The sequence below is a fragment of the Poromitra crassiceps genome (genome assembly GCF_964638095.1).
Source record: "Poromitra crassiceps genome assembly, chromosome: 6".
Classification (NCBI taxonomy): domain Eukaryota; kingdom Metazoa; phylum Chordata; class Actinopteri; order Beryciformes; family Melamphaidae; genus Poromitra; species Poromitra crassiceps.
The window spans coordinates 54,358,316-54,376,523 of record NC_139627.1 but is presented as its reverse complement, the minus strand read 5'-3'; the positions used below and the strand labels follow the sequence as shown (position 1 = coordinate 54,376,523).

The 18,208-nt window shown below is 43.6% G+C and overlaps 1 protein-coding gene across 2 annotated transcripts in view; it reads left to right on the top strand.

Annotated features, from left to right (window-relative positions):
• Positions 1–500: 500 nt before the first annotated feature.
• Positions 501–18,208, top strand: part of LOC310778891 (calpain-1 catalytic subunit-like) — a 50,351-nt gene continuing 32,643 nt past the window's right edge. For both annotated transcript variants that reach the window (XM_083639354.1, XM_083639353.1), the window contains exons 1-6: positions 501–589; positions 5,936–6,196; positions 6,890–6,959; positions 10,139–10,263; positions 11,370–11,503; positions 14,535–14,730. In XM_083639354.1, coding sequence (XP_083495480.1) covers positions 5,954–6,196; positions 6,890–6,959; positions 10,139–10,263; positions 11,370–11,503; positions 14,535–14,730 — 768 coding nt within the window. In that variant the 5' untranslated portion in view covers positions 501–589; positions 5,936–5,953. The remainder of the gene's footprint in view (positions 590–5,935; positions 6,197–6,889; positions 6,960–10,138; positions 10,264–11,369; positions 11,504–14,534; positions 14,731–18,208) is intronic.

Here is an 18,208-nt window from a genome sequence, read left to right as displayed (position 1 = left end):
TTTCCTGCATGCCTTCAACAGCTGCTCAGTGAAAAGAAACATTGCCAAAACAACAAGCAGGTCCAGTCAGTCCAGATTGAGATAGGCTCTGTAGTTAGATACAGGTTACAGCAGTGGAAACTGACACTTAAGTCTCTTTCACATATCCTTATCATGTTTTCTCTATATTTCATATTTTCTCTCTCTCTCTCTCTGTCTGTCTGTCTACTTACCTACCTACCTACCTATCTATCTATCTATCTATCTATCAATCTATCAATCTGTCTATCTATCTATCTATCTATCTAACACTAGCCAGTCTATCTTACATGTACATGGGATATTAACGCGCTCGGCTTCATCTGGAGACAAATTGTGCAGGTGGAGTCATGCCTGGATAAATGATCCTAATCAGAAATGTTTGGAAAGCCAAAGTAGCCACACCTTGCTGGTGGACGTCACAGCCTCCCTCAGATGGATATAACACAGACTCACCTCCTCTCCTCCAGCCTACTGAACCAGACTCCTGGTTACACAGACTCACCTCCTCTCCTCCAGCCTACTGAACCAGACTCCTGGTTATTCACTCTCTCTGTCTCAAGCCGGTCAGGTAAGATTTTTACTTTGGTACCTTGGAGGGAGCGCATCTCGCAATTTAAAATGTTTCATGCATATCTCATCATAAGCCAAAATATAGCTCAGTTTACATAACTAGTTAGGGCTATTTACGCAGTATGGTCAATCTAACAATTTAAATGTCATTAAAACTTACAAATTCGTCTTGCCTGTCAGAAAGAGAGCTTGTGACTGTATGTGATAATATAGGCTATAGTCCAGCTTGTTTATTGTTGCATTACTCTGTGCCCTAAGACAGAGAAAAATGGGGGGGCGGTAGTGCTTTTGCCTCACAGCTAGAAGGTCCTGGGTTCGATTCCCACCTTTGGGAATGTGAGTGCTGAAGGAGTGCGTGCCCGTCCGCATGTCCTCGAGTGCCCACCGCCCAGGTGGGGTCGTCAAAAGGGCCCTTCTGTGCAACACAGTCTCACAGAAAATTGTAACATAGCAACGTTTTGGACCAACGTTGCTATGTTCCAATTTCGGCTCTAAAATGGTAACGTTCTGAGATCTTAGGGTTAGGGTAGGGGGAGGGGTTAGAAACAGAAAATCTCCGTAAACCACGCCCAAACCACGCCCACCCCTGTAGAAACGTATGTTACCATTTTAGAATTTCGGAGCTGAAATTGTAACGTTTGTGGACCAACGTTGCTATTTAAAAACAAATTTGGAGATCAGGTTCTGTGTGGAGTTTGCATGTTCTCCCCGTGCCCCCTAGGGGTTTCCTTCATATAGGAACCCCTCACCAAAACATGCAATATCCTGGTCGCTGAAGTGGTGCCTCCTCTGGTCGCTCGGGGCGCCTGTTCAGAGGGAGGGGAACTGGTTGGAATAGCGTGATCCTCCCACGTGCTATGTCCTACCGGTGAAGCTTCCCCTGTCAGGTGAAAAGAAGCGGCTGGCCCATGTCTCGGAGGAAGCATGGAGCCAGTTTTCGGCTCTCCCCAGATCAGCAGAGGGTGGAGTAGCAACCAGGATAAATAAATTAAAATTAGCACTAACGGGGGGATAAGTGGGATAAAAGAAATCACTGCTGCATCACCATTGTGCCAATAATCACGGTAAAGTAAAGTACACCCTCTCGTGTAATATTGCTTAAACGTTAGTTGGACATTGTGAAAGTGCATTTCTATCAGCGGAACAGCGATCATAAAGGCAGTGTGGATTATACCGGACATGTATTGGAAATATTTGGTAAGTCTGCTTGTTGTCTGATAGAAGTGCTGACCAGCTTGTTTCTGAGCTAACATTAGCAGCTGCTAATGCTAACGTTACAGGTGATGAGTCCAGTCAGAAAGACTTGCTATTCACCTCCTGCAGTGTGAAAGGTGGGCAGTTTGGTTTGGTTCAAAGTGAGAGACTGTGTCTGTAGCTTGCGTGATTAATCACGGGTAACGGGGCGGGCCGCGGGTCTTATATTAACAGGTCAGTTGCAATTTTGAGATAATCACGGGTAACGGGCAGGGCCGCTGGAAGTCACTTTAAGCATGGGGTGCTGGGAGGAAGGGACTCTCTAAAAATTTTACGTTTTTTTTTTCATTTTTTTGCCATATTTAGAGGAATATCTCATTTTAAATTAACATTAGGATTATACTGTTGTGATGTAATTATTCAGTATTTTCTCCTTTTCTCACTCATTTAGAGCAAAGAGGGAGATATATAGCATGATGATAATGCTCTATATGTCCCTATTTGCTCTGAACACACCAGTTAACATGACACAGAGTTAACCGCGTAACGCGGTTCGCGGTCTTAAAGGGATACACACACAAATGAGGGATATACACGCAAATGCTGCATCAGGTATCAATGGGTTAAACAATTCGTATTGGTTGTTGGTTGGTTCAACACAACATGTGCGCGCATGCGCGCTTCTTCTTCTTCTCTAGCCTACAAGCATGTAACTTCCTTGATTGTTAATGTTGATCATTCTATTTAAATAGGCTACATTTTCAGTAGATCAATAATGCAATCATTTCCCGAAACATTCCCAAACCAGAAAGGAACATAGTGCACTGCAAAATATTTGTAATTACATTTGTGCTGCAGCACCTGCAGCACCCCCTGTAGAGTTTAGATACTGGTGGTGGTGATCCCGCTGATGGTGATGCCTCTCCTTCTGAGACTGATGAGACTCTTCAGCCTGAATAACCTGTGAAGACTGGGTGGAGAAGGGGAGGTGGAGGGTGAAGACTGGGTGGAGAAGGGGAGGTGGAGGGTGAAGACTGGGTGGAGAAGGGGAGGTGGAGGGTGAAGACTGGGTGGAGAAGGGGAGGTGGAGGGTGAAGACTGGGTGGAGAAGGGGAGGTGGAGGGTGAAGACTGGGTGGAGAAGGGGAGGTGGAGGGTGAAGACTGGGTGGAGAAGGGGAGGTGGAGGGTGAAGACTGGGTGGAGAAGGGGAGGTGGAGGGTGAAGACTGGGTGGAGAAGGGGAGGTGGAGGGTGAAGACTGGGTGGAGAAGGGGAGGTGGAGGGTGAAGACTGGGTGGAGAAGGGGAGGTGCAGGGTGAAGACTGGGTGGAGAAGGGGAGGTGGAGGGTGAAGACTGGGTGGAGAAGGGGAGGTGGAGGGTGAAGACTGGGTGGAGAAGGGGAGGTGGAGGGTGAAGACTGGGTGGAGAAGGGGAGGTGGAGGGTGAAGACTGGGTGGAGAAGGGGAGGTGGAGGGTGAAGACTGGGTGGAGAAGGGGAGGTGGAGGGTGAAGACTGGGTGGAGAAGGGGAGGTGGAGGGTGAACACTGGGTGGAGAAGGGGAGGTGGAGGGTGAAGACTGGGTGGAGAAGGGGAGGTGGAGGGTGAAGACTGGGTGGAGAAGGGGAGGTGGAGGGTGAAGACTGGGTGTTGTGGGAGGCTGATGGGATATTTAAGAGGACAACAGCCATGATGTGATTGGCTCACAATGGAGGTGTGTGGGGGTGAGAGGTGACGTGATGCTATGCTTTTGGATAAGAGAGACCAGGCAGCAAACCGCTGATTATTCAATTGAAGCCCGGAAGTTGACAGGTTTATTTTGAGCATGTGAGCAGATTTGAAGGGGTGGAGAAATAAGGAGTGAACTGAGGAAGCGTAAAGTGCAGATTATAGTCTTCCTGACTGAACCTCTGTTAGAACTTAATTCATGGTTAGTCAACAAGATCAACGTGGTTAAGGTTAAAGAAATGGTTTGCTTTAGGGTTAAATAAGAAGAATGTGGCTTTTGGTTTAAATGAGAACGCTGGGAATCGAACCCCGGTCTCTGGATGGATGGATGGCGCAGTTGCTCTGAGCATCTAATGATGGCGCTGATGGGTTACATTGGAGTTAGTTGAACGCCTGGTGCGTCTGATACAGACGGCGCTAAAGGGGCGTGGCCTGGTGCGTCTGATACAGACGCTAAAGGGGCGTGGCCTGGTGCGTCTGATACAGACGCTAAAGGGGTGTGGCCTGGTGCGTCTGATACAGACGCTAAAGGGGCGTGACGAAGTGGTGGAGTTTGATGCCCTGGGAATGAGGATGGGCTGAAAATACAGCCAACATACCAGGGCTTTGTTCAGGCTGTTTGAAGCCTGAACTGAACTCAACTGGTTTGCACAAAAGCTGTTTGCTCTGCTCCACCCATGGTAATCTGCCAACACCGTGGGTTGCACCCACCTGCATGTTGTGCTGACAATGATCTCTAACCTGTCCAATGTGAAAACTAACCGTCACTGCTATTCTCATGTGATGCACTCTGCCAATCTGCTGGTATTTGGCCTCTATAAACAAACAGCTTACCTCCCAACCCTGTACTGTCAAACTCAGTCCCAGCTGCTTTGTCCTGCACTCGATTGGCTACCAAAGATCACCTGTTGATTAATGAAATGAATTCCATCAGCACTTCTGACTTCAAAGCACAGCAAACAACCGTCTCTTTGCCAATCCTTTCACCCCTTTGGATCTGAACCAATACATTTTAGATTTGCCTATAGTTGTACACTTGAATGTCTATTTGGTATTTTTTCCTAGAATTCTGCTTTTTAAACAACAAACTAGTTATTAATTATTAGGTTATTACTAGGGATGGGCGGGAGTACTCGCTCATAGCGTCAGTACTCAAGTAATGTTTCCGCTGTTCGGGTACTCGGGTACAGTCAGGAAGACTATAATCTGCACTTAACACTTCCTCAGTTCACTTCTTATTTTCTCCACCCCTTCAAATCTGCTCACATGCTCAAAATAGCCTGTCAACTTCCGGGCTTCAATTGAATAATCAGCGGTTTGCCGCCTGGTCTCTATTATCCAATAGCATTGGACTGCTCACCCCCAACACCTCCATCGTAAGCCTATCACATTGCTTTTCACCCCTCATCGTAAGCCAATCACATGGCTGTTGCCCTCTTAAATATGCTTGTTTCTATCCATTCAGCCTCTCAACCTTGCTGCTGACAGTCTCACACCCTCCACCTCTCCTTCTCCACCCAGTCTTCACAGACCTATCAGATCCTTCAGTCTGAAGAGTCTCATCAGCTTCAGAAGGAGAGGCTTCACCATCACCACCACCAGTATCTAGACTCTACAGGGGGATATATCTGGCTGCTGCTCATGGCTGATGCAGCTCTATCTCAATATCTCCCTGTGGTGTCTAAGCACCAAAGACTATTAACAATACCTCATTCTCATCATATTTTCTGTAAATCATCATTCATTCACTATTGTAATAATTATTATTTTATTCATTCTCTGGTATCTAGTCTCTCCTGATTGAAATATAACAAGAAGATACATTTCTTACATTTAACCTACAACCAACCCTTTGAGGGCAACCATAATGCTGATGTGGCCTGGGATAAAATTGAGTTTGACACCCCTGCACAGTATAGCCTAGCTTCATAATGCTTCTTTGAGCATAATTATGATTGTTATTATGATTGTTATTATTATTATTATTATTATTATTATTGGTGCAAGTGGTGGTGGTGTTTTACAAAGAAGGATATATTCTAATCTACTAAGATAATATGATGTACTGTATAAGTATAAATACTCTTTATAAGTTAATTTTCTCCTAAATATCTGGTCAGTAGGCTCGTCATGCCAGGACAGTTTCTCTAAATATTCAGCCAATTCAAGCCACATATCCCTAATAATAAGTAAATAGGAAATATGATGTAGGTATCATGAAGCCTACTGAGTCTAAAGAAGGGATGCAGCCTGTCCCCAGCATGTCACTAATATCAAAATGCACCACTGGATTTGAAAAGAAATATTTGAAAGTGATAAAGGTGACCGATACGACTGGATTGCTCCAACATTCAGCGTTCACTACACTAACCTGAAAGAAAAATCAGAATATGACAGTTGATGTTGCTCCTTCTCTGGAGCAGAACCGACACACTGCAGCCATGCCTCCTCCTGGTGTGTGTCTGAACATCATGGACGCTCGTCGCAAGAAGGACGGCTACGGGAGCCTGGCCAACCCTGAGAGGTTCTTCAAGCAAGACTTCCAGCAGCTGAAGCAGTACTGCCTTGCCCGAGGGGTGAGGTACATTGACGACATGTTCCCGCCGGACAGAATCTCCATCGGAGAGCGTGGGATAGAGCTGAACCCGTCTGACCTCGCCAGAGTGGAGTGGCGGAGACCAAGGGTAAGTGTGATGGTGGCTGGCCTGCTAAAACCATCATAATATATGATCTATTCTGTTTGGCTCTATGTATCAGTCTGTCCTCCTGCCCGTCCACAGCTATTTCAGTGGGTGTGAGTACAGTACAGTACAGTACAGTATACTACAGTACAAAAAAACTCCTTCAGCCAATCAGCATCGCCAAATCCAATCCACTCGGAAGAACGTCAAAAATATATTTTCCTCCGGGAAACTCCGCTGGTGCATTATGTTCTTGTTTAAGTGTTGTTATTTGTTTAAGAGTCTATTCCTGCAATAACTGCAGTTATGGCTGTTTACTCTACTAACGATAACGTTACCGCTCGTTGCTTTCGGATACACATTCAAGTTTTTCCAGCGGCATCCCTGATTGGCCGGTTAGGTTGTCAACTACGGTGCAGGTCTCTGATTGGCCTGGGTATATTCTAATTTATGGAAATCGCTGTGGGCGGGTGGAATCCCAGACTGATACGTGAAGCCAAACACAATGTGAGTAGAGAGTGAATGAATGTCTCCAAACTCTTGAGTTTCCAATTTTAAGATGAACAGCAACGGCCAAAAAGCAAACCTGACAAAGCTTAACATGACATTGCAATTTACTGACAATGTGAAAGATGAATTTTTACTATGAAACCTTCAGAAATCCCTCGTTTCTTATCAGCTCTCCTTCTGTTTCAGAAAATTGTTCAAAACCCATCCTTCATAGTCGATGGCGTCTCCAGGTTTGACTTTGGCCAAGGATATGTTGGTAGGTGAATTGTAGAGATGCACCGATTGCCATTTTGTTGGCCGGTTTCCGATTTCCGATTTTTGAATAGTCTGATTTGCCGATACCGATTTTGGCCGATTCAGATTTTCTTGCTAAGAACAATAATTGACGGGTTATTTTTTGATTATTATTTTTTTTTACTTTGCTTTAATAGAAAATTAAGATTCATGACACATTTCTTATCATTTGCATGAAGTAGGACGATCTCACTCAAAAACATCTCCAAATAAAAGTGTTCCAGGTTACTGGACAGAGCTTTTCTTTTTTGTGTAAATACAATGAATATAAAACAATTAATTCCAGTATATCCCACAACTATCATGCATTTACTTTTCCAAAAGAAAAAAAGTGTAACAGAACAGGGGCTCCAGATGGAAAGTAGCCTATGGCTAAATCTGTTACAAAGCATATCTTCCCCTATGGGGTTTAATGTTTTTTTGTATATGTCCCTGCCAAATATACTAATAAAATAAAGTAAATAAACATCAAAATGTTATCCATGGACAAGGAGTTTATAGCCTATAGGTCTGGAGCCCAGACCTTCGAAGCCATGCCCACTCTACAGTTGTGGATTTGGCTGTTCTTGAGTAGATGAGGAAATGAGTTTGAGTTGACTCAGTTTGAATATCGTAGTTTACACACAGAGTCCGTTTTTTTTTATCCGCCATCTGAAAAAAAATCACACACAGAAAACCTTGCACACTGGTCCGATGCGTTTTATTATTATGTTCGTCGTTCTATTCGCAATACGAAACAAATACCGTAAATTCCGGACTATAAGCCGCACCGGTGTATAAGCCGCACCTGCAAAGTTGACTATTTTTTTCTTATATAAGCCGCACCGGACTATAAGCCGCGGGTGTTTTAATGGTTTTTTTTTTTTGTGTGTTTTAATGTTTAATTACCATATGTAAGGGTTCATGCACAGAGGGGATTGTCGGGAAAGAGATGGCTGTTTGAGGAAGCTCCCATTTATTAACATTTCAACAAAACAACATAACACAACACCACCTGTGTTGTTTTTTACAGTGCACACAGTGTCATACAGTGTCATACAGTGTGGTGAAAAGAGGGCAAGAGAGGAAATCAAAACTTGTTATAGTTATATAGGATTTATAGTTAGAAAGAGTGCTAAAAAAGAGAGATTTTTTTTTTTTTTTGAAAAAATCCATAGATAAGCCGCACCGTTATATAAGCCGCAGGGGCGAAAAAAGGCCAAAAAACGGGAAAAAAGGTGCGGCTTATAGTCCGGAATTTACGGTAGTCCTCTCCTGTATCCACGTTACAACGTGACTGACAGATAGCAGCAGCAGCTGATCTGCAGCAGGCAGCGCTGTGGCCGGGGAGAAAGAGGGGCGAGGTGAGGTGAAGCGAGCCGCTCAGACTGGAATGGACTCCAGCCGAGCGGGACTCAGCAACGTACCCTGCTCCTCCGTGGCTTATTTTCAACTTGCATGAGTGTGACAAACTGTACATTTTCTATGGCTTCTGTGGCTATGTGAAGTGACCGGCGCCGGTCACCGGTCGAGGCCGATCAGCTGAAAATCGGCCATTTCCGGTCACGTGCCGATCAATCGGTGCATCCCTAGTGAATTGCCTCATTAATAAAAATGTAAACACACTTTACTGGCATACCCACATATCACTGTACCTTTCTGACACAATGATCCCCCCCTCCACCCCCTCACACATATCACTGTACCTTTCTGACACAATGATCCCCCCCTCCACCCCCTCACACATATCACTGTACCTTTCTGACACAATGATCCCCCCCTCCACCCCCTCACACATATCACTGTACCTTTCTGACACAATGATCCCCCCCTCCACCCCCTCACACATATCACTGTACCTTTCTGACACAATGATCCCCCCTCCACCCCCTCACACATATCACTGTACCTTTCTGACACAATGATCCCCCCTCCACCCCCTCACACATATCACTGTACCTTTCTGACACAACGATCCCCCCCTCCACCCCCTCACACATATCACTGTACCTTTCTGACACAATGATCCCCCCTCCACCCCCTCACACATATCACTGTACCTTTCTGACACAACGATCCCCCCCTCCACCCCCTCACACATATCACTGTACCTTTCTGACACAATGATCCCCCCTCCACCCCCTCACACATATCACTGTACCTTTCTGACACAATGATCCCCCCTCCACCCCCTCACACATATCACTGTACCTTTCTGACACAATGATCCCCCCCTCCACCCCCTCACACATATCACTGTACCTTTCTGACACAATGATCCCCCCTCCACCCCCTCACACATATCACTGTACCTTTCTGACACAATGATCCCCCCCTCCACCCCCTCACACATATCACTGTACCTTTCTGACACAATGATCCCCCCTCCACCCCCTCACACATATCACTGTACCTTTCTGACACAATGATCCCCCCCTCCACCCCCTCACACATATCACTGTACCTTTCTGACACAACGATCCCCCCTCCACCCCCTCACACATATCACTGTACCTTTCTGACACAATGATCCCCCCCTCCACCCCCTCACACATATCACTGTACCTTTCTGACACAATGATCCCCCCCTCCACCCCCTCACACATATCACTGTACCTTTCTGACACAACGATCCCCCCTCCACCCCCTCACACATATCACTGTACCTTTCTGACACAATGATCCCCCCCTCCACCCCCTCACACATATCACTGTACCTTTCTGACACAATGATCCCCCCCTCCACCCCCTCACACATATCACTGTACCTTTCTGACACAACGATCCCCCCTCCACCCCCTCACACATATCACTGTACCTTTCTGACACAATGATCCTCCCTCCACCCCCTCACACATATCACTGTACCTTTCTGACACAATGATCCCCCCTCCACCCCCTCACACATATCACTGTACCTTTCTGACACAATGATCCCCCCCTCCACCCCCTCACACATATCACTGTACCTTTCTGACACAACGATCCCCCCTCCACCCCCTCACACATATCACTGTACCTTTCTGACACAACGATCCCCCCTCCACCCCCTCACACATATCACTGTACCTTTCTGACACAATGATCCCACCTCCACCCCCTCACACATATCACTGTACCTTTCTGACACAATGATCCCCCCCCCCCCCTCCACCCCCTCAGGAAACTGCTGGTTTCTTGCTGCGATCGGAGCTCTGACGTTCCAGAATCACATCCTTGAGCAGGTGGTGCCAATGGAACAATCCTCATCATTTGATGAAGAGTACTGCGGGTTGTTCCACTTCAGGGTCAGTAGTCACAGAGTACTGCGGGTTGTTCCACTTCAGGGTCAGTAGTCACTATGGATGAGCGAGTACACCATTATCCTGTATCTGTTGAACCAACTAAATTACCCATATCCGTATCTGTATTCGGAGGGTGTGTCTTAAATCAAAAAGTGGGCGGGGTTTGGACTGAAAGTGGGTGTGGCTGCTGGGATTCCACCAAAATGTTCAAAGTATGGCTTAAAACTTTAAGGGTACTGGTATTCAGGCACGGCGGCAAGGGGGCGCTAGAGGACGCTAGGGGGCGCTTGAGCTACCCCAAGAATTTTCCAAGCTCCCCCACTGTAATTTTCTTTGGAGAATAAACTTGTGAAAACATAGGATACATAATGAATATACACGTTTATTATTATTTGCCTCTTGATGAACGTTTTGATAACAAGGAAACCGTATTTACACTGTGCCAGAAAAACAGCGCGTGGTACTGACCCAGGTGATGTGCTTTTGTTTTTGCAAACACTCGCACTCATCATTGCATTTGATATGAATAAAAGACATCACTTAAACATTATTTTTGTTTTCTGACACGGGAATCAGACAATGTGTGACTGTAAGGAAGAGGAGGACGGCACCGCATCTCCAATACGCACCGCGTGCATCGTAACCATAGACATAAATAATATAGATGTAGCTATCCCATTAAATCCCATTAAAATCCATTTTCCTGGCGGAGTTCAAACGGTGGGTGTCACATCTTGATTTCTCGTCGGCAGAGTGTAACCCCCCTGTACAGTTGTCATGAATGGTGAAATTAGCTATGGAGACAAAAGCAGATTTCTGTAACAGGCTGTAAACATATTTAAATTTGGGCATTTTAACATCGGGATATATGGCAATGTACTCGCTTCTGGAGACAGCATCAAGTGGCCATTTGAAGAACTGCAGTTTCTGGTACTTGCGCGTTGGTGTCATTTTTCAGAAGCGGAGGTTGGGGCTTGGAATGAAGTCATGGACCCATATCTTCACCTCTTCACCTTCATGCTAACAATCACTTTAAAGAGTTGTTTTAAATGGTGCATGTCTCACTTGTAGAATGAAACTCATTATGCTCTGTTTCCTTCATTATTCAGTTCTGGAGGTTTGGAAGATGGGTGGACGTCGTCATCGACGACAAGCTACCGACAATTAATGGCCGTCTCATCTTCGTTCACTCCAAAAGCCCAAATGAGTTCTGGCCTGCTTTGCTGGAGAAGGCCTATGCCAAGTATGTGATCCAAGTATACATAAACCATAGAGAAGTGATCATTAGTAAGAAGGCCTATGCCAAGTATGTGATCCAAGTATACATAAACCATAGAGAAGTGATCATTAGTAAGAAGGCCTATGCCAAGTATGTGATCCAAGTATACATAAACCATAGAGAAGTGATCATTAGTAAGAAGGCCTATGCCAAGTATGTGATCCAAGTATACATAAACCATAGAGAAGTGATCATTAGTAAGAAGGCCTATGCCAAGTATGTGATCCACGTATACATAAACCATAGAGAAGTGATCATTAGTAAGAAGGCCTATGCCAAGTATGTGATCCAAGTATACATAAACCATAGAGAAGTGATCATTAGTAAGAAGGCCTATGCCAAGTATGTGATCCAAGTATACATAAACCATAGAGAAGTGATCATTAGTAAGAAGGCCTATGCCAAGTACGTGATCCAAGTATACATAAACCATAGAGAAGTGATCATTAGTAAGAAGGCCTATGCCAAGTATGTGATCCACGTATACATAAACCATAGAGAAGTGATCATTAGTAAGAAGGCCTATGCCAAGTATGTGATCCACGTATACATAAACCATAGAGAAGTGATCATTAGTAAGAAGGCCTATGCCAAGTATGTGATCCACGTATACATAAACCATAGAGAAGTGATCATTAGTAAGAAGGCCTATGCCAAGTATGTGATCCACGTATACATAAACCATAGAGAAGTGATCATTAGTAAGAAGGCCTATGCCAAGTATGTGATCCACGTATACATAAACCATAGAGAAGTGATCATTAGTAAGAAGGCCTATGCCAAGTATGTGATCCACGTATACATAAACCATAGAGAAGTGATCATTAGTAAGAAGGCCTATGCCAAGTATGTGATCCAAGTATACATAAACCATAGATAAGTGATCATCAGTAAGAAGGCCTATGCCAAGTATGTGATCCAAGTATACATAAACGATAGAGAAGTGATCATTAGTAAGAAGGCCTATGCCAAGTACGTGATCCAAGTATACATAAACCATAGAGAAGTGATCATTAGTAAGAAGGCCTATGCCAAGTATGTGATCCAAGTATACATAAACCATAGAGAAGTGATCATTAGCTGGAGAAGGCCTATGCCAAGTATGTGATCCAAGTATACATAAACCATAGAGAAGTGATCATTAGTAAGAAGGCCTATGCCAAGTATGTGATCCAAGTATACATAAACCATAGAGAAGTGATCATTAGTAAGAAGGCCTATGCCAAGTATGTGATCCAAGTATACATAAACCATAGAGAAGTGATCATTAGTAAGAAGGCCTATGCCAAGTATGTGATCCAAGTATACATAAACCATAGAGAAGTGATCATTAGTAAGAAGGCCTATGCCAAGTATGTGATCCAAGTATACATAAACCATAGAGAAGTGATCATTAGTAAGAAGGCCTATGCCAAGTATGTGATCCAAGTATACATAAACCATAGAGAAGTGATCATTAGTAAGAAGGCCTATGCCAAGTATGTGATCCAAGTATACATAAACCATAGAGAAGTGATCATTAGTAAGAAGGCCTATGCCAAGTATGTGATCCAAGTACCGTATACATAAACCATAGAGAAGTGATCATTAGTAAGAAGGCCTATGCCAAGTATGTGATCCAAGTATACATAAACCATAGAGAAGTGATCATTAGTAAGAAGGCCTATGCCAAGTATGTGATCCACGTATACATAAACCATAGAGAAGTGATCATTAGTAAGAAGGCCTATGCCAAGTATGTGATCCAAGTATACATAAACCATAGAGAAGTGATCATTAGTAAGAAGGCCTATGCCAAGTATGTGATCCAAGTATACATAAACCATAGAGAAGTGATCATTAGTAAGAAGGCCTATGCCAAGTATGTGATCCAAGTATACATAAACCATAGAGAAGTGAGCATTAGTAAGAAGGCCTATGCCAAGTATGTGATCCAAGTATACATAAACCATAGAGAAGTGATCATTAGTAAGAAGGCCTATGCCAAGTATGTGATCCAAGTATACATAAACCATAGAGAAGTGAGCATTAGTAAGAAGGCCTATGCCAAGTATGTGATCCAAGTATACATAAACCATAGAGAAGTGATCATTAGCTGGAGAAGGCCTATGCCAAGTATGTGATCCAAGTATACATAAACCATAGAGAAGTGATCATTAGTAAGTATGCTGACCTCTTATCAGACATAGAGACATAGAGAAACATAGCATTCTCCTCTGTCTACTGTCGCTGTCACAAAGCTGTTTTCTCTGCACTTATAATAATTGAGCCCCCCCCCCAATCAAATATAATATGTGTATGTATGTGTGTGTATATATATATATATATATTTATTAGGGATGGGGCCGATCCGATCCAATATCGGGTGCCGATATGGCACTAATTCACGGATCGGATCTGGAAGATTTTTATTTTTTTATTTTTTTTGCAATTCCAGCGCGGGCCGCACAGGGGGCGCTGGCCGTAATTTCCTCATGTATAATAGTATCCTTCTTTGCCTTGTATATTTTCTTAATTTTGTCTGCTTTTTGCAAGGTGTATTTAAAAAAAAATCTTTAATTGGTCAAATCTTTGCCTATACTGTATATTCAAGAAAAATATTGGTATCGGCATAATATCGGTATCGGCAGATATCCAAATTCAGGTATCGGAATCGGATCGGAAGTGAAAAAAGTGGATCGCATCCCTAATATATATATATATATATATATATATATATATATATATATATATATATATATACACACGTGTGTGTGTGTGTGTGTGTGTGTGTGTGTGTGTGTGTGTGTGTAGTACAGTATATATTGGACTGCACTTGCGACTTTTGTCTTTTAGATATTTTCCTATTTCCCTTTTATCTCTGAATATTTTTATGACCACTACGCTGTAATCTTGCATAGTGAATAAAAGCGATTCTGATTCTGATTAAAACATGCATGAAATCGGTTGTTTTTGAAGCACCTATCAAAGTGTCATCATATCCACTGTGTGTTAGGGTGTGTGGCTCCTACTCGGACATGAGAAACGGCACTCCGACAGAGGCTATGGTGGACTTCACCGGTGGAGTTCACATCTGTTACCAGCTGGGTAAAGCCCTTCCAGACCTGAGGAAAGCCCCTTCAGACCTGTGGCAGCTTATGGACAGAGCTATCCAATCCAAATCACTGATGGGGTGTGGCACACCTCAGGGGGTAAGCATAAACGTCCCACACATGTCACTTCATGAAAGTGCACCTATTTAACAATGTATTAAAAAAAAAAAAATCCAATTTCTTTAGCTTTTCACATTTTTCCACATCAAAAGTTCATTTTTCAAGATTTCATTCATAACTCTAATCTACAGTATGCTGTAGTCATTCATTCATAACTCTAATCTACAGTATGTTGTAGTCATTCATTCATAACTCTAATCTACAGTATGCTGTAGTCATTCATTCATAACTCTAATCTACAGTATGTTGTAGTCATTCATTCATAACTCTAATCTACAGTATGTTGTAGTCATTCATTCATAACTCTAATCTACAGTATGTTGTAGTCATTCATTCATAACTCTAATCTACAGTATGCTGTAGTCATCCATTCATAACTCTAATCTACAGTATGCTGTAGTCATTTAGTATTATCACATTTCAGTCCCTTTCTGCTCCCTGCAAGCTCTGCCATTGGCTCCGACCGGCTCGGACTGACCGGCTGCGACCATATATGGATTTCCTTTTCGCTCCCGCCGTGACTAATCTGTCGGTCTCAAATGCCTGCGCGCGCCGCTGTGAAACAAGATCAACAATGCTAGCTCGTTGTTACACGCTGAAAATGATTGGATCACCTGTTGTAGGGAGAGGCTGGCAAACGAGTCTAGGTTAAACCAAGCAGAGCATTCTCCCCAGCGCTGCCACACTCTCTCCTGGAAGGGAGGGAAGTCTGGCAAGCGAGACTAGCCCATGAGAAACCTTTCTGCCTAGTTTTGTGCAAATCCTGCAGACAAACAGGCAGACAAACAGACAGGGGTGAAACATAATCCTCCAGCCAGGAGGAAGCATGTGCTAGTCTACAACTCTCCCCAGATCGGCAGAGGGGGTCAAGGAACGACCGGGACAGGGAGGGAAATCCAGAAAAACAACAAACTATTCAGTCTCTTTTTCTGTTTCTTTATGAGTTCTTCACACGTAGAAAAAGCTGCATGGCCAAGTTTAATTTGAGTGGTTATGTGGTTGATTTGTTGTGTTAAATAAGAATCTTATTGCAGTATGAGGACCGATTCAGCTGTCTGGAAAACTAGTAACGATACATATCTGTGTCTTGTAGGAGACATCTGTAACGATACATATGTACAGGGCCGGCGCGTGCCATTCTGCCGCTCTAGGCGAGAGCAAATTATGCCGCCCCCAATTGGCAACACCATACCAGCATCAAAGTATGCATGACGCAATATGTAGGCATTTTGCACATCCATATAGCCTACCTACAAAAATAACGCGCCACAGGTCTGCACAGGTCTGCATAATAACTCCAATAACCACAGCAGTCATGATACAGCTATTTTCCAAATAATCACATTTTTCAGATCCTCAAACTATGCAAATCTCTCTTATCTACCACTTTCTCATGTGTGTAAAACACACACATGGAATGTGCGCACGGCGGCGCAAGCACATTAATGTAAGACTCACAATGTATTTAGCCTACAGCCTATAATATCATCAGCAGATTCACAACTTCAACAATGATGAGTAGAGGGCAAATAAAGCTTGTTTACCTTTCAGAAGTTGACACCAGCGGGGGCCTGCGTCAGCAAATGTCTTTAAATAAATCCAATCATCCTCTATTAGGATTCTCTCTGCCAGTTAATTTTATATGGAGATTGTTGCCAGTCCATTAAGTCTGTCTTGTTTCATTGTAGGCTACTACTGCAGAGGTAGTTTCAACTTTGAGAAACTTCAGATATTGTATATTGGAATTTTGGTCTCTCCAATGAATGGGCAGCCAAAGTGCGCACCGCACAGGGAAACTGATTGTTTTGGAATCCAGAAACAACATTAGAATATCGCGCTAATTTACTGATTACACTAATACTGGTACACACATATGAGCAGAGCACATGGCCTAGCCTACCTTAACCGAAAGTTAATGATGTAAATCATTCTACTGGTAGCCTATGTAATTTAATTTACTCCTTGTTACTTTTCCTCAATCAAGCTGGCTGGAGAAGGCATGATGACCCACCCTCCTCTGCCTCTGATTGGCTAGTAGTAGTGCTTGTTTAGGCATGAGGAATGATGATTGGTTGGGTTAGGATAAGGATATCAGGGTAAGCCAATCAGAGGCATAGTAGGGCGGGCGGTTCGCATGGAGCATGGATCTAGTAGGGGGAAGAGCATGGGGAAGAGGCAGAGCGCTGGAGAATATTTGGAGAGCAACTGCAAGTGAAGGCGCCCAATTTGCCGCCTCTCCTATGTCGCCTATATGCACGATAGCGCTACACTGCATGTGTAGAGCTTTCTTCGTATCCGCGTATAGTCTGAGATACAGCGCCCTGGGTCCTTTAACTTAAAATTTCCCTATTTAGCCTATGTGGTAAAGTGTTGACTTATGTGAAATAACTTAATTTGAGCATACAGTATGACAGTGTAACTGTGATTTTAAACGTTGCCCTTATACCATAAACCCTCCGATTTAAACCCTTATTAAATTGACAAAGAGGAAAATGGTATAGTAAAAACATAATATTTATTACACAAACTTGGTTTTAAATGAAATAACTGAAATAAAATGAAATTAGATTACCACAAACACTTTGTGTTCTTTTAGGACCTAGTTATAGGTTAACCAAAAATATATAGGCTTCACTAGCCTGGTATTAGCCATATGAAATGTAATACCCAAAACAATAATATTCAAAAAACACGTAAGTGCCTTTTAAACCTCTCCTTTTATCTTATTACATTTTAAAGCTGTTATTATGACGCCACTAAATAACTATTAAAAGCTATTATTAACTGAGTTAAGAGTATCATCAGTTGGTATGAATTAATCGCCAACAACCTGTGATTAGCTACTGTACATGTGTGGGCCCACAACATAAATATACAACAGGCCTGAGCGCTTGGGTGCTGTGTGTTTGGTACCTGAACACTGGCTTTAGGTTTCTTCACTCTGCAGAGCAGTGCATTGGTCAAATTGGTTGAGTTACTCACGCAAACAGAAGCGGTCTCCTCTTACTGTCCGAGCAATGGTCCACCTCTCATGGAGTGAACACAGTCCTGGTTGCCGTGGCGATGTAGAGAGAAACGGCTGGTCTCTCCCTTCCCAGAGGATCCGCCGGTGCACTATCTAGTGTGGTCCATGCTTCAGGCGACATCATAAAGCATTAAGCCTCGCTAGCCTAGCATGCTAACTAGCCTTAGCTGAGCAGCAAAAGTATTTGAGATGGGCTCCCAAAACTACTGTATGATAGTCTGGCCGAAAACCTTTAACTGGAATACAGGCTTGTCACAAATCTGTGAGACTACATAAAGCTTTCTTAATTATTGAACTTAGTTCACTAGCTGGTCACTACTTGAGGAGAGAAGATGGCAGGTTACACACTCAGAAAAGAATGCACGCACATCCCTACAGGTCTCAATGCTCTTATGTTCGACCCGCCCCTTCACCAATCACAACACCAGAAAG